The sequence below is a fragment of the Engystomops pustulosus genome, chromosome 2, assembly GCF_040894005.1.
Source record: "Engystomops pustulosus chromosome 2, aEngPut4.maternal, whole genome shotgun sequence".
NCBI classification, from domain to species: domain Eukaryota; kingdom Metazoa; phylum Chordata; class Amphibia; order Anura; family Leptodactylidae; genus Engystomops; species Engystomops pustulosus.
The window spans coordinates 90,499,593-90,526,153 of NC_092412.1; the positions used below are offsets into that span (position 1 = coordinate 90,499,593).

General features: G+C 37.0%; 1 protein-coding gene across 1 annotated transcript in view; it reads right to left on the reverse strand.

The window, feature by feature from the left end:
- Nucleotides 1-248: 248 nt before the first annotated feature.
- PCCA (propionyl-CoA carboxylase subunit alpha) overlaps nt 249-26,561 on the reverse strand; it is a 261,842-nt gene continuing 235,529 nt past the window's right edge. The window contains exons 22-24 of the mRNA XM_072135508.1: nt 12,213-12,353; nt 2,002-2,079; nt 249-465 (exon numbers count right to left, since the gene is read on the reverse strand). Coding sequence (XP_071991609.1) covers nt 397-465; nt 2,002-2,079; nt 12,213-12,353 — 288 coding nt within the window. The 3' untranslated portion in view covers nt 249-396. The remainder of the gene's footprint in view (nt 466-2,001; nt 2,080-12,212; nt 12,354-26,561) is intronic.

Sequence of the window (26,561 nt, forward strand, 5' to 3'; positions counted from 1 at the left end):
TTTGGCTCACATTAACTGATGCAAACTGAAGACCTAACAGAAATGAGAAGTGGGCCTAAAGATGTATTCAGTCAGACCAAACAAAGTGCAGTTGACAAGAGTCCTTGCATCATACAGAAATATTATATAAGGTCTCCCTCTCTGTGGGAGAACAGCAACGCCAGCACTATAATAGTCGGTGGCCTAAGTTACGTTGGTTTCGGTACAAAAGGATTGTTTGCACAAAAATCATTTAATCACACAAAAAATATTTTACCATTGATTTTTATTTATCCCACTTGTAATAAATATAACGGTATAAAATCTGTTTTGTAGGAATGTTGTTTCCAAACTTATAAGCAAATTACTCAGAAATGATCTATAAAGTGTCAAGTGGAGTTATGTGTTGTATGGGATTTATTCCAGCTGCACCAGGAGATCCCCTTCTCCCACTGTTTCTCCAGGCTTGCAGTGCACAGATGTCACCTGGAAATGGCAAATGTAAAAAATAAATTATCATGAAAAGTCAAAAAGGGAGAATGACAATGCTATTTAGACAAAGCATAGGAAGCATGGAACATGATTGAACTTTAAGGTTTACTTGCTATGCTGCATTTAAATATTGAACAAATCTATTCTTTGGGTATAGTTTTTATAGTCTTTATATTTCACTACTTTTTCACACCATTAAAAATTAAAAACTTCATGCAAAGTCATTTCTGGTCACTTATTTTAAGAAGGATGAATTGGAATCTTTACTTTATCTCTTGCATGTGTCCAGTTTTTTTCATGATAAACCAGAAATTTTTTTACTTATCAAAGTTTCTAACAGTATTCAAAATGTGGGTTAAATTACATGCTAACCAACAAAAATTTTATGGTTAACCTCTTCATGGTCATTGGTGCCTGAATGTCCAGGTCAATTTGTGACGTTCTGATATGCACTTCTTTAAGTGACTATATCACTGGAAAAGCTTTACATATCATAACAATTTTTACTTAGTTTTTTTTTCATGGCATGTGAGACTTTAACTTGATTTTTTCCTATTTTCTCCTTTAGAAAATTTGCCAATAATTGACTGCAAATGTGAAAAAATAAGATTTTTTTTCTCATTTTTCCAATTAAGCTTTTTTTTTTAAAATAAGTAGTAACTTTTACAAAAATATGCTATTAATATGTACAACATTATTTCATCACCCTTTCCCAGGTTCAATCTCCTTAAACCTTGGACGTGTTTTTCTGGCAGCTTTACCAGAGGCGATCAGCGGGAAAAGATGGCGGCACATGGGGTCTTCTGAAGACCCGAGGCTACTTAGTTTTAACACATATATTAAAATGGCACAAAATCAGCACATTGTAATGAATGAGGAGTAAAAGCCCCATATACAGCCATACTGTTGTATGTAGTATGGCAGTATACACGGCGGGCGGTCACGAACCGGTTAAATTGACATAAAATTATGTTTCTATGTGCCAGGGTTCATGAAATATGACCGTTTAATTTCGGTCACTGTCAAGACATTTATAGACGTCCTTTCTGCACGGGGCATGTGCAAATAGGATGCATATAGCTGTATGGCAGTCGAGAAGGGGTTAATGTGTTTTATGTTTAGTGTTTAGGTTGTTCGTGTAGTAAAACATATATATCACGTTGCAGTGAAAGTTTTTTTTAAAGCTTTTTATTATGTTATAAACAGAAAAGAATACTTAGAATGTGTAGTAGTGCAGTTAATGGAGCAAACTACTGGTATATGGAAATTATGTGTGAGAAGATTTGTACTTCAATCCGCTACCATCTGTATTTGTGGAGAACCTCCATCTTTGCGGCTTTCTAAAATTTCCTTACATGCTGTACATTGCTCCTCTAACTCCTGGTGCCGGCTACTCATCTCCGACAATATACAAAATATTTGTGTAAACTAATGTAATACATAGGTTCCTGTCAAATGTAACTTATGACTATAATTCTAGTCTCTTCATGGTGAATGTGGAGTGCTTGTGAAGGAAGGGAAGCACAGTACCTTAGCAGTTTTAGCTGCAGTCATGCTGTTCTGCATCTTCATTGCTTCGATTACACAGATCTCCTGTCCCTCAGAAACCTATTATGATACAATTATAAGTATTTATAAGACAATGTTCACACAGCACACATACAAACCAGTATAGCAGTGGACTTTCTCCGCTATCAGAAAAAGGCTTTGGTATTACTGTACATAGTGCATATGGGTATGTACCAAGTAGATTTGGATGTGGTATTTTATACAGAGTTGCAGCTTTACACAGTTTTACAATCACATGAACAATAAGACGATAGTTTGTACAAACCACTTTGAACTTGGTCAAAAAATAAAGAAAAATAACTTAAAGCCAAGTATAAGCGACACATTGAAGACTTTATGAAAATGTCTGGGGAAGAGGCTTTAATTAGCTTTTCCTGGGTGTTTCTGATGGAAATGTGAGATCTCATGCTGTCCTGGAAGATGGGACTGAACATACGTTGGAGGTGTTGTTTGTCCACACTGCTCTGATCCAAATCTGCTACAGTCAAAACCTATGATGCCCCTTACAGTATAGATGACAGATGCTTTCCGTTTACCATGAACAGAAATGAATTTTGCACACAAAAGCTTACAATCTATATACAATCTAAATAAGTGCTGTTGGCAACAAATGTCATATGTATCAGACTTGTAGGAAAATAATTCTTATTAACATCTCTACAATAGTAAGATAAATAACTAATACATATCAATTAATCACAGTTTTTGTTCTCAACACAAGATAGCCTCTCCTGTCTGCACACTACAAACATTGTGCGTGAAGGGAGGTAGTTTTGTGGCTTCGTAACTTACTGCATAAGGTGACCAGCTTAGTTATAGCAGAAAAAAACCAGTTAGTGCCATTGACACACGCTGCATATAAAGTACTGACACAAGAAATGTTATGCTCCGAAAGTGGACCTATAGATATCAGGATTTTTGAATACTGTGGGTAAAATACCGTCCTGGACTCGATGGGACAGTCCCGGATTCTGTGCTGTATCCCCGGCGGTAAGCCCCGGACATAAACTATCAGCGTCTCACTGTGCCTCTCCTATTGCTGTATGTATCAGAATGCGATGATATGACATCATCCTGCCTGCCACCTTCAGTGCTACACACAGCAGGAGAGCTGCTATGGGGGAATGAGTAGAGGTAAGTACCTGGTGTTCTTTATTTTTTTTTATTAAGCAGCAACAAAAGTGGAGCTGGGGGGGGGGGCACAGTATGGTGGGGGGCACCATATCAGGGAGAGCTGGGGGCCAGGACATGAGGTAGAGGCTATGGTGGCCAGAATATGCAGGGGAGCTGAGACCACAATGTGAGGGGGAGGCTGGGAGCGACAATATGAAGTGGAGTTGGTCACAATATGAGGAGGCCGCAATTTCCTTCTGTCCCTCTTTTGCCTCAACAGAATTTAAAGGGGAAGATATGTAGATTCGCAAATTAAAGGGGTTTTCCCATGAACTTTTTCCTGTGGATAGGGCTAAATTGCTGAGACCCCCACAGATTGCAAGAACGAGGGGTCCTTTGCTATTTTAGCAAATTTAAAGAGTTTTTTTTTTTACTAGACAAACTTTTTAACTTAGACTTTGATATTGAGGCGGTATGTGTCTTTTAAAAACAAAATAAGAACAAAATAGAAAACATTTACAACTCAATTACTACAAGTCTACCTATCTTCTATAGGATTTTGCTGAAAAAAGACACTAACATTATTTAAAGTGTCAAATAACAGTAAAAACACTGTAAAGTAAAACAAGCCACCTGTCTCTACTTTATACTCTACAAAGAAACATAGATCACTGGACACAACCCAAATCAATGTGACAGGCTGCTTTCACTGCTACTCCTACTAAATAGTCACAAGCCCTTCAAGTCTTTCTGATAAACCCAATCTGTGCTGATGTACTTCTATACTCCTGGTCTAATTGGAGTAAAGTTTACAGCCCTCCATCCTGTATCTTTCATCCAGCTTGCAGAGTTCTTTCCTTTGACATGGAAGGGTCAGAGGTCACATTCACATCCGATTATCAAAGTAACACTCATTAAGCAGCAGTTTGCCTCGTACCTAAATGAGTTTGCTTAAAGCAGCCCTCAGTACATATACTGAGCCGTTTTGCTTTGTAAGGAAGTGTGGATGTGACACAGCATTGCCATAATCTGAAGTTTCAGACGTCTCCAGCTGATGATTAATTATGGGTGGTGGGAGATAAAATCCAGTAAAGCCAGCTGCTTGCCATGGTCGGCAACATTACTATAATGGATATAGGCTGCCAATTTTCCATTTTATTGGCAAGCCTTCCAAATGCAATTAGGGGAGTTATAAATGATATGGAAATCTATCAAGTCCCTTTCATTTTCAGAGACACTCTTCCCTAGAGGACGGTCTTCAAGCTCATCATTGACTTTGTTGTGCTAATGATGTAAACTTCTTTTTATTTCTAATTTAAGCACCTGTCAACTTTGGGAAAAGGTTTCCGAACACACATATAAGAAAGTAATTGAGGAACTTGTACGGAGTCCCAGCACCCAGCCTCTGCTTCCATAGACATATTTTGGAGAGGTCACACAGCAAGGCTAGAAAAGGTATCGCAGGGAACGACGGACATTTATCAAGAACTCTGTTGTTCGCCCAGTGCATTTACTTTGGAATAAAAGCATGAAAATGAAATGCAAAGGCTAAAATTGCAGACGTGAAGGATGACTGCACAGTGCTCCATTTCTCAATTTCATCCTTCAGAGCCACAAAATGGGGCGATACAGTTGCTGGATGAGATTTACTGTAACAGCTGTGGTCTTCCCACACAGGGGAGGGACTTCTAATGTGCTAAGGTCTGGCCGAAGCAGACGGAAAGCAACAAAGCATGATGTAGTTCTGTTAGAGGCTGAACAGGAATAGCTACTGTATATATGGATAATAACATATATTTGGTGCCTTCAAGTGTAGCAATATCAGTGGGTTTGCAAAATTCTAGGCCATTTTATTGATATAAGCAAAAATTGTAGGTAACTAAAAGGAAGTTACGGTAATTTAATTTCCTTCTTAATCTGTTCTGATGCAAAAAACAGATAGAAACCTGTGCCAGTGGCATATGGCTCTCTACTGCGCTAAACATTCGTACTAAAGACAGGTTCATCAGTCATTAGAGGATCTGGGTAAAAAATTAGCTCCTGATGGATGGTATTTAGAGCTTACCTGCTGATAATACATTACCAAAGAAACACAAGTTTTTAAACCCACATGACATTAGAAACTGCAGACCATGAAATAAAATACTTGCAAGCACTCATCATGTACGCCAGGTTATAGAATATAATAAATAAGTGATTTCAACTCTGCCCAAAATTGGGCCCGCTGCAAGGGACCTTGGGTCAAGCCTGCACAGGCCAATTAATGCACAGCACCTGCTGTATAGAAGCAGCACACGAAGCACTTCCGAATCATTTTAGCAATTAAAACAAAACTGTTTCCTGCCTATTTTAACAGTAACTGGGAAAACGCAGCTCACAATTATAAAACAAGTAGGTGAAAAAAAGCAGTTTTGAGTAAAAAAAAAAAAGGAAAGGAGGGGGGGTTGTTTGGGATAAAGCTGCACTATGGAATCAGACCAGTCTTTTGTTCTCTTCCTCTCTGAACCTTCTGCCTAATTTGGCAGAAAAACAGAGGGCGTATGGGGGCTTTCCACAGTATCACCTTCTGCTGCACTCTGGCCCCCTAAAAAGATGGATCAATATCATCCCTGCTGATTTTCCTTCATAAGTGGAAATCCTTCAATTACAGATTTTTGGGGTGGACACAGGTGTGAGTTTAATATGCATCTTGGGCTTGGAATAAAAGCACAGCTCTTTACTGGATTTTTAGTTAACTTTCACATTTTCATATATACTCCTGCGGCATTATATCTCATTTTTTTCTTTAATTTTCCAGAATGCTTGCAATTTAATTTTCCCATGTCTTAGGTCATACTGAAAAGAATCAATTTTTAAGCAAATAAATATTAATTAAAAAAGGGAGTTGTGTGTGCTGTAAAACTCACTGATGGCTCTTTTTTCCCCATTTCATTTTCTTTCTCTCCTAGAGGTCTGACCCCAACTGCCTGTCTAGATCAAAGGATTAAAGATGAACCACTACATATAATTGGTTTGTTCAGCGCAGGGTCATAGACTCCCATCATTAGGCCACAATTGAGTCCACCATCAACGCCTCAAGTAGTAAACATGCAATTCACTCATAATGCCCTCCTTTTATTTCAACGTCTGTTCACTTTCTGTGTGCTTTACTTGGGTAAAAATAACCAAAATGACACTGTACAAAGCAAGTTATTAAACAAGCCAAACTGTGGAGATATATAGGGATATATAGGAATATATATATTTATTATTATTATTTTGATATGGTCAGATTTGATTGTAAAATCTCTACTGGATTGTTTCAATCTTATTCTGTTAGCTTTGTAAAACTCAATTTAGAAGAAAAAATGACTGCAGCCTAAATGATGTATGAGGCGATCGGTACACCAAATTAAAAAAACAGAGAGTATATGTGTTCATTATATACAATTCTAATGCACAAATTTCATAATACAAACAGTATGATTAAACAAGAATTATCATCTGCATATCAAGATATATGGAAAGTTCCATTATTTCTATATACATATAGGGTACATGCCTTAATTTTACATACATTTCAGTGTATTGAAGGTTAATTAACGTGCATCATACGTGATTGTTTGTGGCTGCTTGATGTCTGCACAGTCTCCCACATAATTCTAGATCAATTGCTTTCTTTCCAAGCTATCACCAAGCTAGGGAGATTTTTTTTTTGTGTGCAAGATGTAGCAGTGAGGAGATATCCTGCAAGGCCTCCTATCTGCATCCACCTGCTCAGGCTTTTATGAATTATAGACTGTTGCCTAGAAACAAGCAGTCACAACTGACCAGAAAAGAATCTGCTACGTCTTTATACTGAAAGTACAATCACAACTTCCACATGCAATGCAGGCTACAATACAAATGATAAAATGAGGGAGTCACATCTTTAATCAAAGGAAGGTTCTTTTCCCCCATCTTGAACATGTTAGGAGGTTACACAATGCTTGTCATGTGCTTAACTACACAAATCTTTAAATAATTGGATGTCAATGTCTGCTGAACGCATGTCATTTGTGTCCTATCTAAAAATGTTCCTGCACCTTATTCTCCAGCTCAAATGGAGGAGGTGGGAGGACAAGATTTGTCCTGACATGCGATTGAGAAGGCAGCTAACAGGATTAGAAAGCAGCTGTCACTTTGTGTTACTTGGAGTCAAGAACAACTATACAGATTTATAAGATGAATCCTTGGAAAGGAAAGCTGGAGAGGACAGTAGAGTAGTAGAGGAAGATAAACTTGCATTTTGAGTGGCATTGTGCAGAAGTTTTACACACATTCTGTAACAACATGGCATAGGGACGTCATCTAGGACACCAATCATTCAGCACAGTCACATTTATGTTATGAAATAAACCAGATCATTCCAGACACTACATTTTAGTGAAATCCAACAACCTCCATTATTTACCAATAAACACAAATTAAATAATAAGTCAGGCAATCTACGCCAGCTTACATTTGCTGGGCCCAATTTATAAGTGATTTATAATGGAGCAAGATTGTCTCATACAAGTAGTAGTAGGTGCAAGCAATCAAACGCCATCAAAAGGATTGTTTTACATGGTTAAAACCTGCCTGAACTAGACCTTAAAGGAAATCTGCCACTTTACAAAAGTAAAAAACACCTACACATACGCACCTACTTTCCTCTTCATCTTGATCCCAACACTGGTCTTTGCTAATCATGACCCACAATGATCACCTAGAAGCGGGGACGAGATGTCCAGTGCCCTGGGCTGCTAATTATGCACGCCCCCTTTTGTGACGTCAGCCCTCTGTCCTGTGTTAGGTAGAGCAGGAGCTTGGCTATAAAATGTATATACTGACTGGCATCAAAGGAACCTTCCATCTCCACCCAGCCATTAAATCGCCATCACCTCTATAATGTGATCATGAAGTGCCAATGGGTTTGTTTACACGGTAGGTACAATAGACGCCCCCCTGTTCTGCTTTAGTACTTCCACTAGGCTCTCCATTTTTTAAGATGCAAGCAGTTTACAAATTGCAATACAAAAGAACTGTAGTGTAGAGAAGCAGCTAAAATATAGTTGTCAAGTCAAATAACGTGAAAATAATAGTGGTAAAAAAGAAAGTTTCATACACTTTAAAAAATGAAGAATCTTATGGGGAAAAAAATATACCTGCATTACCAGTACTGCCAGTAATGATGCAAACTATAGAATTATTTATTAATCTTGCATCACGTAAAAGGGAACAAACAATAACTGGAATCAACAAATGCTACATTCAACAACAGTACCAAAGATTTAACTTGTAATATTATTCTTCTTCAGCAGAAGTTTTATTATAATAAATTAGTAGATAAAAAAGTAACATCTGTTTTTCATGTAAATTAATCAGTTGTGCCATTACAAAAATAGAAACCATTAAAAAAAAGCCCCTTAAGAAGTGGTCACTGAAAAATTAAATGCTCTGCAACATGTAATGCCTAAAATGGAGTAAATACAATACAATATGGCTGCATATTATTATGCCAAATCTGCAGGGTTACAATGACAAATGGTACAATATTTATGGAATACCTGTAGAACCTTATGTCTAATGTCTTCCTCTGCCCTGTCGGATCACTCAATGGCCTGAAAACAATGGCACTATTTACTTTAAGAATACAGGTCCTTCCTAAGCTGCAGTCTTATTTTTCTATTAGATTATTACAAATGACAGAATATTTTGTTGTATATTTGATAGAGCATTTCTGTACTTCTTACATGCTTGTCTTTACTGCAGCTGGGGATAGAGTAGCCATTCCCTGGTGTCGGTAATGCGCTGTAAAGACACGTAGGGTGGATTCCCGACATATCCTTATACCGGATGGCACAGACATATCTTACTGTATGCTTATACAGTGAGATAAATCGCCCTCTGATTTGTCCACTCCCCTGAACAAGGGGAGAGGAGTGAACAGTGGCAGGAGCTACGTCTTTCCATCCTGTCTTTTACACCCGAAACGTCATGTACTGAGCAGACGGAGGCTACACTATGCCGGTACATGTCAATAGGTATGATTAGCATATACAGCGGAAGCTGTGTGAGCATATACCATCAACACGGTGTAAACCCAGTCTTATAGACTAGACTTACTATATGGAAACTATTATGCAAATTAGAAAGTAAAGCAGAAGACTGGCCTTAGAAAGGTCATCCATTCTATTGATGGATCATACAAGGGGTTTCATGTTCAACCAGAAGAGGATCCAGTAGGATAATGTGCTTTCTTTATATTTATTTTTTTGGTAGACTTTAAGATCCACTTCTTTGCTGGCTTAGTCATACATTAATGGCATGCACAGTTTCCATTTGAAGTATGTTGCTTTCTTTATGGTAAATAATAGCATGCATCTTCAACTAACCTCAGGAATTACACGAGATAGCAGTCTTCTAAAAGACAAGTCAGGCAGGTTTCTGACAAGAGTGGTTAAGAAGCCAATGTACGGTTTATTGGTACATATATAATTGCAGAGATTGGATTTATGCAGTTATAAAGCTACATAGGTGGATTGAAAACCAGAAGATAATTTCAATCAAATAGATGCCATCTTAACTTTCTTTGTATATATTGTCTATATTGGTATATGTCTGAAGATATGTTCACATCAATGTTCCTTATTTTTGTTCTTCACAATTTAGGAGAACAAAAGAAATGGAAGAGGGGTCATAATGGACACCAACTGAGAGCAAACAATCCCACTAACTTTAAAGGGGTCTGCTTGGCCTCCATTAGGGTGTCCACAGAGCCTCACAGATAAAAACATACCCCCAATTAGTTAAACCCTTATACTCGCAGACCATTAGCTTCCCCTATGTAACCAGTAACAAGTGCTTTGGCACTGGTTTTATACTTCCATCAAGGCTGCAATTACAGGAAACATGACTTATATAATAACCCCATTTTATAATGGTTCAAGTAGAATTTTATCCCATTAGGGATTGAGCATTAAGTTTTGTATTTTTTATTTTTGTAGCAGGGAAGAAGTCTACACTATTCAAGAAGAAAAACATAACAAAACAGTACAAAATCTAGTGTGAACCAAGCCGTAGTCAATTTTGAACATTACTATAAAAAGCAAAGACTTGGGGAGACAAAGTTAAAAGCTGGCAATGACATTTTAAGTATAATAGAATGAGGGGATATTGCTGTGAACTATATCTGTGCGATCCATAACTGTAAAAGGGATGAAGAGGTGCAGTGTGAAGTCTCATGTACAATCTATTACCTATTTTATTCCCAGGTGCTTTGTAGTCCCTTTAGTTATAGCATCTACATACTCACACTTCAGATTTTTGCTTTTCACCAGCAAATAAAGTACAACGGCAGAAATATCTGACCGTTTTGATGTAACTTTCTTACAATGAAAACTTTGCATTGAATTCCTTCTGTTTAACAATAGTTGAAAAGTCTGACATGTATGTTTTCCTTTCATGGTCACCCTGCATCCACAAATACACATACACTCCTCGTTCCCAATCCAGCGATTGGATGCACCGTGCTCCTTCATTAAATCAATATTAAAGACCATGAATGACTTGGAGTCCACTGCCTTGAATATAATAACAATTGTAAAGCGCTCTGTTCTTCTGCACTCAGGCATGCTGACTGTTTGAGTCTCCCACTGTCTATAAGCAGAAGAAATGGGTTTCACACAATGTGTGATAAGGTGAATCAATTTTTTACAGTCTGCTTTCTAGTCCCTTCACAGGAAGTATACAGAAGCAAAGTATTTAAATCTAACTTTAGGGCTCAGTATTTTTGGATTCTGCCAGGAAAATATGTATTTTTTTACAAACAAAGCCCCAAAAATGTTTCATCTGTATGTTAGGACACGGAATAGAAAATTGGTGAAATTAAGAGCATCCTGTGTGCATTGTTAAACTGAGCACCAGTGTGCATATGAAAAAAACAAGGAACATGTAATTTCTTGTTTTGCAAGAAATGAGCGTTATTTTTAACATATATTTATAAACACCATTAAATGCAAAACTTGACAATTTCTGTCTTCCACAAAGGTAAATGTCTCACAAAAAATAAAATGTTATAAGTGCACCAATTTATTGGTGGACTGGATACTTTATTAATAAAAGACATATGCACACTGAAATGGAACTTTCTTAGAGAGAATAGACTTTAGTGTAGTTGAACTGTTAACTTCTCCTGGTGATATTTTATCTGTGACCTAGAATACAAAACAGTGAGACAATACAAAAGTGCAGATGTAAGAGGCCCACCTAGGCTGCTGAGAAAATTCTGAGCATCTCATATCCTTTGGTTCCGTACGCTTTTAGGATAGCTTTGTGATTGTTCTGAGCATATCTGAATTCTCTCACTGTAAATAGCATGAATTCATCACCCTTCCCTTGAAGTACTTCCTCACATTTCCCGAGAGCCTCCCACCCTCTAGTTTCAGAAGGTGACCTCTTGCTTCCCTCCTGTACCTTGGTAAAACCTTTGATATATCTGAACTTTTTATTATTTTTAACATATCCTTTTTCCTTCACTGAAAAAATATCTAGGCTCCACTGTCTATTTAGTCTGTCTATTTAGTCTCAGTATTTAATTTAAGGATTGATCAGACATTTTGAACAATCTGGAATATTCCACTTCTTTCAATATAGTATTTTAATAACAGTTATTTGACACATATAATGCCCATAATATATACGTACACTTATTATAGACTATGGGAACTGTAGAATAGTTCCAGAACTGAGAATAAAATCCTCTTGAAGCATTATAATATGCACTAACTATAGAAGAAAGTTCTGAAGTCATCCACATCTGGTCTTTCCACTTATTTCTGCACATTCACATCTAACACCATCTCCTCTAGCAAAATGGGTAAAGGACAGCAGAGCTTATGCTAGCAGTTTAGGATTAGCATGACTTTTACAATAATGAAACAGAATAATATTGGAATGAATGGTGGGTGAATTACCTTAAGGAATGAAAAATATAACCATATATTTAAACCAGTGAAATAATAAATTTGCTATGTAAAATTTAAAGTAGTGGCACTTACCATATCACCAGGTTTGACGGACACAGCTACCACGGTCCCTGGCATGGGTGATCTCAGAATGCTACTGGTATCCTCTTCTACCTTCTCTGGCATATACTTGCTCAGCTCTGCTGCATGCTTCGTCAACACTTGCAGTTTATACTTAAAATGAACAAAAGAAATTCAGCGGTTACTTTATTTCTACTATTGCCACAGATACTTGTCACACATTCTGCCAGGTGACACATTATGGGATTAACAAGGGTAATGTATTTACTGCTGCTTCTATAATTATGTTTACAGCTATTAGCGCACAGTTTGGCTGAAATATTATACATGAGAAATACAGACCGATGGTTCACAGATTTCATTTTCAAAACAGGTTAACACTTAGAATCTAAAGGTATGTAACATATAAACATATTAATTTCACCTATATATATAAATTTATGTATATACTTCTATCTATACACACACTATTTTGTTGGGAGTTTCGCATTTAACAACGTTCATTCTGATTTCCAAACGTAAATCAGTAACATGGTCTGTGATTATAAATATATTGTCATCTTCCATATTCCATTACCGAGCTCTATAGATATTCTAAAAAAAACTGAGGCAGCACACCAATGTAAAAATCTAATGAAAAATAGAGATAATATTTCACCTAAAGTACTTTTTTCATTTAATTTTTACATTTATGTGCTGCTTCAATTGTTCAGACTGTCTACATAACCCCTTTTGGTGTGTGCGAGCTGATTCCTAAACAGACTAATACTTTTACTGGTAACTATAACAACAATATAACTTATATTAAATATTACAGCTTTCCAGTAAAAAAAAAAGTTTTAATGTATTGATGTCTCGTCTTGATCGGGAGTATGTTCGTTTTTCATTGTCCAGAATAAGATAGCCATGTCGTTTGCAGGGAGACGTCCATGGTGCATGGCTTTGCCAAAAAAAAAAAAAAAAGAAAAGAAAAGAGGTAATCTTTGGCCACAATATATCCTACCACCAGTAGATGGCAGTAGGTCTCTTCAAGTCACAGCGCAGATTAGCTGGAGTTTTTGTTTGGAGAGGGATTGATAGCGGTGTAGGATTTAAAGTCACACATTGTGTAGTTTGTACACGTAACACAGATTTACATTTCTATAGTGTTTAGGTATTTGAACACTGGTCAAGTATTGGATTTTTGTTATACAGTAGGCTGATGTATTTTGTGACGGTTGGGGGCAGTAATTTAGTTTTCCCTATAGTTCTTCCTTAGAGCTTCTATACAGTAATGTTATAGGTACAGTAGTTTTCGGATTCTTTAGGTAGACTTGGGTTACTTACGAATGTTAACAACTTGCCCTGTCGGTCCATTTCATAGTTGAGTCCTCAGTCAGGAACATGAAATGTTATACAAGCCTTCCTACTAATGGAAGTCATCTAATCACAGCAATGCCTGTTAATTTACATTCTTTAATGAAATAAGCCTTACAGTGTTATGGAAACATTTTCCATTTATCGCTCAGGCGTACATTTTACATAGAAATATGGGTAATCGCTGGTAAAGCTGTTAAGATTTGATAACGTGTTGCTTGTCCAATTCCCCTAATCTGACAGTCTGAATAATAACATCTTGGGCATGTATTTTTCCCCTCTCTCTCTCAAGTGTGTGTTTTGCAATCAAGAAATACAAGTGTCTGCCAGATTCTGAAGGATATGATCCTTAAGTAAAATTACAGTGCAAATAAAAGCTTTTTGCTCCAATTAAAATTTGCCTGACTCATAAGTGGAAGGGAAATAAAGCAAGCCGAGTGCATTTTCCTGTCAATCTAATAAACATTCAGTGCAGAGGGACTATTTATCAAAGATAAATTGTACTTAAAAGTCATTCATTAAACCTATGGGGGGGATTATAATTACACAAAATTGCACAGTTTAGTGATCTGTGGATGTCGCCTGAATCCCTATTAAGGTTTTGAAATAATAAAATATTTAGAAAATGCAAGAATCTGTGGGCTCTGTGGTCTGGAATCACAATGTAACTTTACACTATCTGCTTTCCAAGAAGGGTGGTAAATTACACAATTGCTGGCCTCCGGATTACACCACTGCTACATAAAGCTCTTGCTCATGTCTATCTTGTTGTCATGTAATTCTTGGTACTTAAGCTTTTGTCTTTTACTCGTTGCAAGCAATAGCACATGGATACAAGGAACGTGGTGACCATATACATCTTCATTAATTGTCTGATATTTGTTTTTCACATTATTTACTTGCATCATATATTCTAGTCTCTAATACAAAACCATGTAAAAGCAAAGTGGACAGATATGTGATATAGTTTAAGACTGAAGAGCAAGATATAATAAAAAAAATCTTATTCTAATATTGGTGGACAGTCACAATGCAGAGAGCAGTAGACAAGCCTATGTCAGCCTTTAATGGCAGCCAGTTGCCTACCTTTATGGTACATAAATATCTAGCATAAGCAATGTTTAAAAATCAGACAAAGTATACAGAAACCTAAAAAAAAATAAAAATCAATCACTGTATTCTCAATCATTTTAGATAATGAAAAACAAAAGAGGAAGTCAAATGCAGCAGATTTGTAGCAGCCATAGGTGATCTTTACATGCCCACTGTACCTGTACCAGCACCTTCTACAATGGCATCACTGATATCAAATCTTATTATGGGCAATTACTCAAACATGTTGTGATAAAAGCATCTGGGAAAATGATAGATCTGGATATAAAAATAGATACTAAAAAACAGTTATTCAGGGCACAGTTTATTGCAACTGTAATGCAATGCCTCGGACAGCTCCTACCCCCAAGTCAGATCGGATTTGAGCATTGGCTGATGGTAGTTTGTTTAGTAGCATTCTCACATAACACTGCCACAAGTGTTTTGAGAGGTAGCATTTTTCTAGCTACTGTTTGCAATGCTAAATTGCTCTTGTTGTGACAGGCTGAAGTGAAGGGGTAACACTCCTCCTGTCACATTGGAATCATTAAACTCTAGAGATGCTGCATACAAATGACCTAACTCAGTGCTTATACAAGACAAGGGAAGATCATTCCTCAGCCACTTTAGCCTGTGTTTAGAAGTGACTGTAAGGTCAAGGTAAAGATGTACTTTTGCAAAAAGAATGCAGAAGTGGCCATGCAGAGACATATTAAGGACTTTATGTATTTATGAATCTTGTTCCACAATATGCCAACCAGGCCCTACAGTATAACACCATTTAACTTCTGAAATTTGGAAAACTAAAGCCGGAGATATACTAAAATATTTGACCATATCAGAATGTCAAAAAGTAAATTAGAACAAGTCATTGTTTTACAGGACATCACAACAGTGGACATCTCAATTTATACCGGATATTGATGTTCAATTAAAGTGAAAATATCTTCACTTTGTATTTAACTTTATTGGACTCTCTGAACAGTGGATGCTAATAGCTGGCCTGAGCAAAGGCCCAGATAAGTCATTTGGTGATCACATCTTTTATGATGATAAAAAAATGTTAATTTTTCGGCAACACATTGTTTAGGGTTGAATAATTTACATGCAATAAATCAATACAGCCAATAGTAAGGAACAAATGTTGTAGCCATTAAAGAAGTTTTATCTGTCTGATAATGGGGGTCTGATTCTTGGGCTTCCCCAATAATAATAATAATAATGTTATTTTATATAGCGTCATCATAATTATGGTCTACGAATTTTCCTGAGCTGTCCTATAATGTAAAGTGCACGTTACACATTTATCTTTATACACCTCATCTTCAACGCCTTCATTCCATGATATTTATATTTACCATAATTTTCCAGCATATGTTGAATAAAATATATCCTATGTTACCATAGTATGTTATGAAGCACAGATAACCTCAACAACTTGTGTTTGACAAAAAGTATTTCTCTTCCCAAACACTGATATGAATAGTTACTAATAATATACTATATTAATGTCTCATCATTTGGGGTATACCGTATTGTCATTTTTAAAGAACTAAAAAAAATGGACGTATGAGTAATATAGCCCCCCTGCTGAAAATATGTGACTCTGCTGTATGAGTCGCTCAAAGTGTTTGTCCAAGGACATTTCGCTATCTGTGTGGATAAAACACACCTGGATATGAGGATCACCTCATGCATGAAATTTTCCCTGTCTGAAACTGAAGGCTGTATATTATGTGAGATAATTGGTTACTTCACCTGTATACAATCATGTACCATATGATCTTGTGTATATGTTTCTATTCACTAATTGACACATATAGATGGTGGTGCTTTAAACTACTCTTTTAGGATTTTATCATAACAGTTGGACATATGAGTAATTCTTTCAAATGATCATTTTAAAAAACAAAGGCAACATGTAGATAGAAAGCTATTATCTGGTTAACTGTACAAACACAAAAGGGGGAGATTTATCAGAAGTCTCAGAACAGAATTGTGCTAGTTGCCCATGGCAACCAATCAGAGCGCAGCTTACATTCTCCCACAAATGTTTTTAAATTGAAACTAGAAGAGTTCTTCTCTGAGACGCTTCTGATAAATCTCCCCAATGACTTGTAAATTAAATATTATAAAGTCTATCATTAAAAAAAGACCTTTCACCAGCTCCACAAATTCCCATTGTTTGCATCTTTGAAACGGTTTTACTCCACATATTCCAGCAATAGTTAATAGTTACTTTCTCACCACCACCATTCCTGAACAATCAGTGCATTTGTTTCTGTATTATGCTAATTAGCATCTGTAATGTGAGGTGGACAGACTGGATTACTACTCTATAGTAGTATTTACATTATGCTTTGTTGGTTTTGACCTTAAAAGCAGGGGCGTAACTTGAGGGGATGCAGAGGGTGTTGTTGCAACCGGGCCCAAGAGGCTTAGGGGGCCCATAAGGTGTCACTTTCCGCTATGAGAAGGCTAGTACTATAAACCATCCATATATAGTTGGGGCCTGGCACAGACTTTGCACTGGGGCCCATCAGCTTCAAGTTATGCAACTACTTAAAGGTGTAAATAAACCGTAAGATTTTTTGCGTTGTATAAAAGAACAGTGCAGGTGATGGTAGTAAACTTTTTTATATACTTTTTGAAGGGAACCCGTACCCTTTTTCTGCTCTTTTTTGCAGGGATAAGTGAATGTGAAGTTCTTTATACAGCATGGAGAAAAAGGAAAGGAGGGTCATTACTAATTCTTTCATACCTGGAGAAAATTTCACTTGATGATTCTGTAATAAGATAAGACTTTCCAGGGACTGTAAATATTTAAGTTATTTGGAAGATTGTCAGGTTCCCTTATGTTTCAATTGTCAGCGGAGAACAGGACAGAAAGTTGATTTACAAAAACTGTATACAAAAGGCAAGTGAAAAGGACACAACTAAACATTTCTTTAACAAGAATAATAATAAATTAAAAAGTTTACTATTATCATCTGAAATATTTATGTAATTTTGATGAAAGTTTAGTTACGTTACAAGTGTTATTGACACTGTTTCGCTGGAGAACTGAGGTTATAGTTAAGCCTACAGTAAGCCAACAGTAAAAATGGTCAGAAATATTAAATAATTATCAAGTAGAAAATTCAGGTGAGGCTACATTCACATGGATGTCGATACGCTGTAGACCCCTCCCCTCTCCATAGGAAATAGTGGTGCACAGCCATTTGAAAGGGCAAAAATAGAGCATATTCTGTGTATGGTGTGGTGTAACACCATACAGCCACCAGGTGCCTATTGTCATTCCAAACTTGCAGCCATACATACATCCCCACAATGGCAGTGTGAATGGGGCCTAAGAATGGATTTGGGAGCAGTTTGCCAATTCCTTGGGATCTGCTTTTGAGGAAAGGTTTGATCATTATTTTCCCTCATATGGGCAGAGTACAAAGCACCTGACAGACCTTTCTATCCCTCTGCTTTAGCGGTAAACGTTCAGCTGATATCAATATACATACCAACACTACACAACAACTGGTTGACCTTCCAAGTCACTAAATTCTACTCATGTCTAAGGTTGGCCAACCATCATGGCAACATTAAACAAAGGTGGAAACAGGTATTTAGGTATTTCACACAGGAAAAAAACAGCATTTCCAGCACCCTCTTGTTAAAAAAAAAAATATATGTTTACTTAAAAAAATGGTTTAAAATCATCAAATGGGATTACCAGATGGAAAGGCAAAGAAAGGAAATAGCGCCTCCATGACGCATTTCAAACCCCCATCCCATAATGTTTTTTTTGTCAAGCAGTTCACACATTGCTTTGTCACTAATATCAAGTTCTGAAGAAAGAAAAAAAAAATAGAAGGTGACCATGTCCAGAAGATAACACAAAAAACACCTCTCCTCATCAGCATCCATATACTTGCAAGAAAACAGAACAACACAAATTAGTCATTTTCTTTATCAGCAGCAACACAAGTCCCTTGAAAGCTGACATGCAGAGAGAACAGATTGCTACACCATGTTAGCCTTCAGTAACAGCATAAACCAGAAAAAGACTAATTCAAGATAACAATAGCACCTAAGGTGTTCCGGGCCCACAACACAATGCAATTAAAGATTTAAATGCTTCATAGTTTTACATATTTAGCACTGAAGGTCATGTTGAGCCTCAGAAAAAAAGTGCCTGGGGTAAAACCAGCTCAAGATGCAGCCTTCTGCTCTAGTAGACAAGTAGAATAGCCTCAGCAATAAACACATCCACACAAAAACATTTAACGTGAAAGCTTGTAGACGTCCTACTCTAGGAATAACAAGCAAGATGAACAAGGTAAATGAGCAGATAGCTGTTGGGAAGCCATGTGAGCCGCACGGCGGTGTACATCTGCACTCACTAGACTCGCCTGTTAGCATAATGCTTTGACAACTCCATCAGCGCAGTCTCAAGGTAGCTGTCAATCAGGATGCATCATTTAATTCAACAGTACTCAGAGGATTTTCCCCTGCAACCCACATGACAGCACATCTACATCTCTATTTATAGCCAGAAGCCAGTTGTGTTTGCAGTGCTGCTGTAATTATGGGATAGGGAAAAACACACATGCAACAGGTAGCAATGTTATCTGGATTGCGATTTTCTTTGCCATGATGCCATGCAATGTGCGATCTCACTTCACAGTCATGACAAAAGCGCTATTAGTCACCCCCCCCCCCTTTACATCCGCCTCTGTTCAGACAGCACTTCATTTGCAGCTATCTATAATTAGATTAATGGTGTAGTGCTGTACAAAGCGGGTCCACTTCACATCAGATAGCATATGAATTAGGACAAACACTTCTATTTCAATTCCAGGCAGAGAAAGCAGTGACTAGGGTATTTAGCATAGCCTTTATGGAGGAATGAGATGTTAATTGTGTACCATTACCACTAAACTGCTTGCTTGTTGTATAAATCACTGTGCTAATTGATGCAGAGATAGAAATGTAGCCACAGGCAAGAAAGCAGTGGAATGAGAAAGCTGGAGATGGTGGATAAAGGATTATCGAATGAAACCAGATGGAGATGAGGCTCTTTTGAAACCTTTGCATTCTGCCCAAAAGCTGCACTTCTGAAAAGTACAGAAAAAACTCTTGTACTGAGTTTGGAGGACAAGAAAAGAAATGGCATGGCACTTTAGATCTGAAATACCCTTGTACAGAAGAGGGGGGAGAGACCTGACATGTATGCCGATTGTGTGGATGAAATGAATGTGCAGTTTCCCTTTTACAATACTGCACTTTAATAAAGCTAAAGCACAGAGTTCTTTGTGAGCCTTATAACCATCAAATGCACTTGTTAATGGTCATTAAGCAGATATTCCTAAAATACTTGGTATTCTGGAAAGTAGTCACTTTAGCGTAACTAATGCTCAAGAACAGAAAATGGAAGCATCTTATACAGGAGGCCCTAAAATATCATCCAGATGAAAAGGCAGCACAGGAGCCAAAGCGGAAATAATGGTCAAAGCGTTCAGTCACTACATTAACACGTTCTTTTAAGTAGCATGGCCAAGTGCTGACAGCAGATGACTGTACTGGGAGGCTAAGAATATAATAACAACCACCATTGAGATATCTTAGCACACAATTGTGTAAAAGGAAAAATGAAGTGCTTTAATTATCCCTAAGTGGGCATCAGCAAAAACATACAGGAAGCACTTCAGCATTGTCTACCAGAGACACAAGTGCCCTTTCCTGTTTATTGCACTTGTATGTTGAGTGACTGGATAGTAATAGACATTACATAATGACATATCGCTGGTAGCAACTGGAAATCTTACTAACAATTTAGTTCCTTTAATCCGATAAATTAATCTATTACATAACTGAAATATAATCCAGACCTTCAGAAGATTCTGCAGAGAGAATCATTTATAAGATAGCTGCAGCATTGTGGGTCATCCTTATCCTAACCTTTATATTCTATTCTTTAAGATTAGTCCACTGATGATAAATTTCCATGTATTTGACAAGGAACAAGGACAATTTGTTAATATGTGAAGATGCTAGCAGTGATTTGCCTTTATAATATACCTTATATACTCGAGTATAAGCCTAGTTTTTCAGCACAAAAAATGTGCTGAAAAACCCAAATTCGGCTTATTCTCGAGTCAAAAAAATAAATAAATCAAAACTCGCCTTTCTGGCGGGACCCGTACATCTTCTGTGCGATCCATCCGGTATTGTTGTGCTGCATGACGGGGAAGGGGGGGGGGGCTATATACACTGGGGCAGGGGCTGGCAGGCTATATACACTGGGGCAGGGGCTGGCAGGCTATATACACTGTGGCAGGGGCTGGCTGGCTACATACTGGAGAGGCTGTGACCAATGCATTTCCCACCCTCGGCTTATACTCGAGTCAATAGGTTTTCCCAATTTTTTTGTGGTAAAATTATGGGCCTCGGCTTCTACTCGGGTCGGCTTATACTCGAGTATATACGGTACACTTCTTGAATAAAGAGGGTTGAATGACAGAATGCTTAATTGAAATTAATTATTTTCTTGGTAATAAGCTCTCTCTCAGATGTCATTTTCTGAGATACATTTTAACTTAACTTTGCTACCCTCAATGGTACCCAGGTTCTGAGAAAAATGCAATTATCTACAACATGGAGATAATACACAAAAACACAAGTGGTAGATGGGTATTTGGGGGGGGGGAGCACACTACCTGCACTTTGCTATCATAGGTCAAAACTAAGGAACACAAGTCACATACCCATATATTTACTGAATAATGTAACTTATTTGTTTATGGATTTGTGGAGTCAAGCAATGTCAAGCCCGCTCAATGATCTCTTCTTTCATTAGTGTGATGTGTTTCAGAGTGTTATCGCTTTATCACGAGGGTTTGATGGACTTCATTGATGACAGAATTACTGACACCTGTAAGTCTCTGGAGGGATGACTAACGTGCTCCCGCATGCAGCACGTCTTGTAACCTCAGTATGGGCATCGAGCAAGGACAGAATGTAAATGAAAGCTGGCTCATTGAATGTGATATGTGTGATAATGTCAGTGCCTGGCTACATTAAAGAGCCTTAATACGTGATCAGTTCCACTTTAACCCTCATAGCATTTATTTAGACTCCTATATTGTGATGAAAAAACGGGATGAAGATCATACTGTCCCATGAGTCTACATACAGTTGAAAGTTCAACAATTTGGGTTCTGGACAACACAGTAATGAGGCATTTGGGTCCTTTTAAGAAGACATGTTTAGGTCTTTGTTGAGGCTCTAGCTCTAACTGGACAATCAAAAGGGCCAATGAACACAACAAAATAAAGGGTAACACCTGCCAAATGTGCTGCTATGTGTCAGGAAGGAAAATCCCAGCCATGGAAGGAAGAAAAAAAAGCACCACTTCAAATCATTAATCACTCTCTGGGCCTTTAAGAACTACCCCATTACAGCTAAGAGCTAAAGGCTAACGCTCTCGTCACTTGCATGTCAGCAGAGCCAGTGTTAACAAGGGAAAATATATGGCTTGTGCTATTCTGCTCCAGTCCCCCATGCCTCTGCCGCTTTTAATTGAAAAAGGCAGTTAAACACAAGGTAAATCATTCAGTGAGCTGAACTGTTTAATAACATATAATTGATAATGTCAATATGTCACTTAGATGCAATGCATCACTGTCACCACTTTTTTAAAAAGTCAACAACACGTGGTTAAAAATTGATTTTTATACTTGTCATCTGATCTAAATCCTATGTGATTAACATAGCCACAATGTTTCCTGTTATGCTGTACTGTTAACTTTCAGATTAGTTATTTCTGCAGGTATTAAAAGGCATAAAAACCTAGATTGGAAAACTAAACAAGATTACATTGACAATTCCTTCTATTTTAAATAATATCTTTCTCTCTCTCTCTCTATAAATAAATATATTGTATGTAAGTCAGAACTGTATGTTTTATAATTTTAACCCCAGCCAAAATTTTTTTGGTCTCTGTGACATTTGGATTTTAAAAATGCTGGTTTGGCAGAAATCACAGATTCCTGACATTGACTGTTTAGGATAGGACTAGATTCTTTTTGAAAAAAAAAATACCAACACTGAGTTGAATATGACATGACACCAATGTATTATTGTTACTACAGTGTATTATTATTTTTATAACTCGATATTCTGATTATTAAAATGTATAATTACTTCATTTAATAGTCATAGTAATCTGCTTTTGTGGAAGTGATAAGGCAAGTTAGTATTTTAATACACAATATCCTGTGAATTGTAAACTAATGTCATTTTATCCCCAAGAATAATAATGCTAAAGAATAAATAATGCTAAAACCTTGTACCCAGTGGTTTTATTTCACAGACTCAGACATGAATAATTACTGAAATGTAATTGTATGGTAAATGTCTATAGAGACTATTGATGACAATGGTTTACTTCCAGACCCAAAAGACCACTCAATTTTCTACCACTATCCAAATCAAACAAGTTAGCAATAAAGACATAAGGATCAATATGTTTAGTTCCACAATGAACTTCTGATATTTCAAACCGTGCTCCATGAGCTTTTCTATGCTGCCCTCACTGGCTGTAGTTAGGCCTTTTCACAACATCATTCTGTATAGGGGCAAGCCTTTGATGCATACCATAGTTTCCATTACACAATGTCCTTCTTACAATTGCTGATGGTGCTCTAGGCATAGACTAGGAGGGTTATTGAATAGTGTGTACATGATATAGGCAAAATTGACTGCATTCAGCAATCACCAGAACTTTACTATACATTTAGATAATATTGATTTGATTTCACCAGTAGGTGAAAATCAAGTTGGGTTTAAGATCCTAAAATACCACTAACTATAAATAAAGTTGTTTAAACCCAACGAGTAAAAAAATATATATGAAAAGGGGACTTGTCATTCTGTGCTGCTCATGACATATGTTACCAATAATAGCTTTTCCAGGAAAGGCCTATTCTAACAAAGGGAAGCCACACTTTACTTCAATGGAAAGCAGAAATCTGATCCTGCCAGATATAAGGAGCTTTAATGAAGCATAAACCTTAGAGCAAGTATGGCTTCACATATCAATAAAATACCACACATGTAGTTTACTTCCCTAAGCTTCTTCCCATAATTGCTATATAAGGCAGGTAAAGGTAATGATATGCTGGCAGATTCTCATTGTGTTACTGAAGGAGAAAGTTTGACTGGATGACAACAACTTTGCTTGCCGCCTGTGGCCTTGTGCAGGTGTTTAGAGATAAAAGTGGAGGCTGGACGTGACAGGTGACCACAAGCTGTCTCAGGTATAGGTAAATATGACACAGTAGTAATTTGCTGACATAAGTGGCACTTTCACATCCTCAAAGGCAACCGCAGTGACAATGTACTGTACAGCTTTCACAAAGAAGAACATGTGCCACATTTGCTATTTGGCTGGCAGCCCTTGTTACCTATCACGGCTGTAATGAGCAAGACAAGAAAAATCCATGACAAGAAAAAGGCTGACAAGTATCAGAGATCTTTTCAAAGCCTTCTACTTAATTACATAACAGAACTTGCCATCTGCTGGAAGTATAGCTTCCTATTCTGCAACCTAGGTCCTTTTTACGTTGTTGGTGTAATTACAAGTTTATAAGCTACTTACTAAACCAACTAAAAGGTACTATTTCAAAGGCCTATATAATTAACAACACTAAATTGAAGTCTGTTGAAATGTGCAGTTAGGACGGTATAAGGTTACATACAGTTAAAGAGGAAATACTCAATATAGGAAAATGGATTCCTCTTTGTTGCTACATTTTCTGTATCAATATATGTGAAAAAAACAAACAAACATGTGCTTGTATTATCACTGGTCTATATATGGTGGGAGAAAATTAAACTGTTTCATAAATATGACTACAAAAATCAAGATTAAAAATGTGAATGAATATACAACAAGACATCCAGTTAAACACTTGTTCATACATCGCTATGGCTTTCTCACAATAGACATAAGCAGGTCTTCATTAGTAAGGTTTCTATCATGATTTCCAAATAACAATCTTAACCTTTGTAATTGGTGCTGCCTACAATTGCGCCAGATAACCCGTTAGGTGCCTTAGTCAAAGTGAACCATTTCACCTAAACAACGGCTTCACATGAGTGTGGCCATATTGCTGCCAATTGGCACCCCTGCAACATCATCAGGAGTCATAGATTGGTTGCCATGACAGCTGAGAGCCAATAGGAGGCTTCTATAGCTGTCAAATGAAATTTCTTTATCCCTCCTTTCCCTAGAATGCACATAAAAATACATAAATAAAATAATAAACATGTTGGGTATTTCCGCATCTCAAAATGCCCAACCTATCAAATTATGAAAACATTAATCTCATGCAGTAAACTCCATAGCGGGGGAAAAAAACTTTCAAAATTTCCAAACCCCTTCATTTTCACCACTTTGTGACCAATAAAAATTTTATAAAAATGTGATAGAAAGGTTGTACAGTTCAATGAAAATGTCATCTCACAAAAAAATTACACCTTACACAGCTCCATAGACTAAAGTTTATAAAAGTTATAGGCATTAGAATATGGTGATGCAATGACAAGTTTCCTTTTTTTTTTTTCTTGCTAAGATTTAAAAAAATTTTTTTAGAGGCATTCAGACACAATAAAACTATCCAAATTTGCTGTCCCCAGCATCCTATTGACTTACAGAATAAAAAGGGATGTGTTATAGCATACTAAAAGCCACAAATGCAAAGTCTGCTAAAAAATGGCGCAACTGCATTTTTTTTGTGAATTCCAAAACCCTGTTAAAACTCTAAGTGGAAAATTGCAGAATGCAAAAAGTTAAAGAAAGAGACACACAAACTGAAAATAGGCCTTTTCCTTAAGGGGGAAATTAAATGTCTCATCACAACAAAATAACAACTGCATTTATTAACCCCTTAAGGACGCAGGGTTTTTTCGCTCATTTCTCGCTCTCCACCTTCAAAAATCCATAACTTTTTAATTTTTTCCGTGTACAGAGCTGTGTGAGGGCTTATTTTGTGTGTAACAAATTTTACTTTCCAGTGATGTTATTTATTATAACATGCCGTGTACTGGGAAGCAAAAAAAAAAATCCAAATGTGGAAAAATTGAAAAAAACCTGCATGCGCGTCACGTTCTTGTGGGCTCAGTTCATACGACTTTCACTCTCCACTCCAAATAACACGTCTGCTTTATTCTTTGGTTCGTTACGATCGCGGTGATACCAAATTTATACAGGTTTTTATTGTGCTTTAATACATTTTCAAAAATTAAACGAATGTGTACGAAAAAGGAAAAAAAAATGTTGCCATCTTCTGACGCTAATAACTTTTTCATACTTTGGTGTACGGAGCTGTGTGAGGTGTCATTTTTTGCAAAATGAGCCGACCTTTTCATTGCTACCATTTTGAGGACTGTGCGACATTTTGATCACTTTTCATTACATTTTTTATGTGATGTAAAAAGGTGTAAAAGTCGCATTTCCCGTCTCGAGGGTCACCGCCGGTTATAACAGTTTTTATTTTTTGATAGATCGGGCATTTTGGAACGCGGTGATACCTGATGTGTTTGTGATTTTTACTGTTTATTATATTTTATATCAGTTCTAGGGAAAGGGGGGCGATTTGAATTTTAATATTTTATTAATTTTTTTACATTTTTTAAACTTTTTTTTTCTTTTTACTATTTCTTAGACCATCTAGGGTACATTAACCCTAGATGGTCGCAGTATCGCAGTATATGGAGTTTTTGTATGTCATTCATTACAATGAGCCACTGGATCATTGTAACGAATATGCAGAAACCATTCAGCCTCGGGTTTGACAAAGACCCGAGATTATCATGGCAACCCATGGAAAGAAGAGGTTAACACCCGCGATTGGTGCA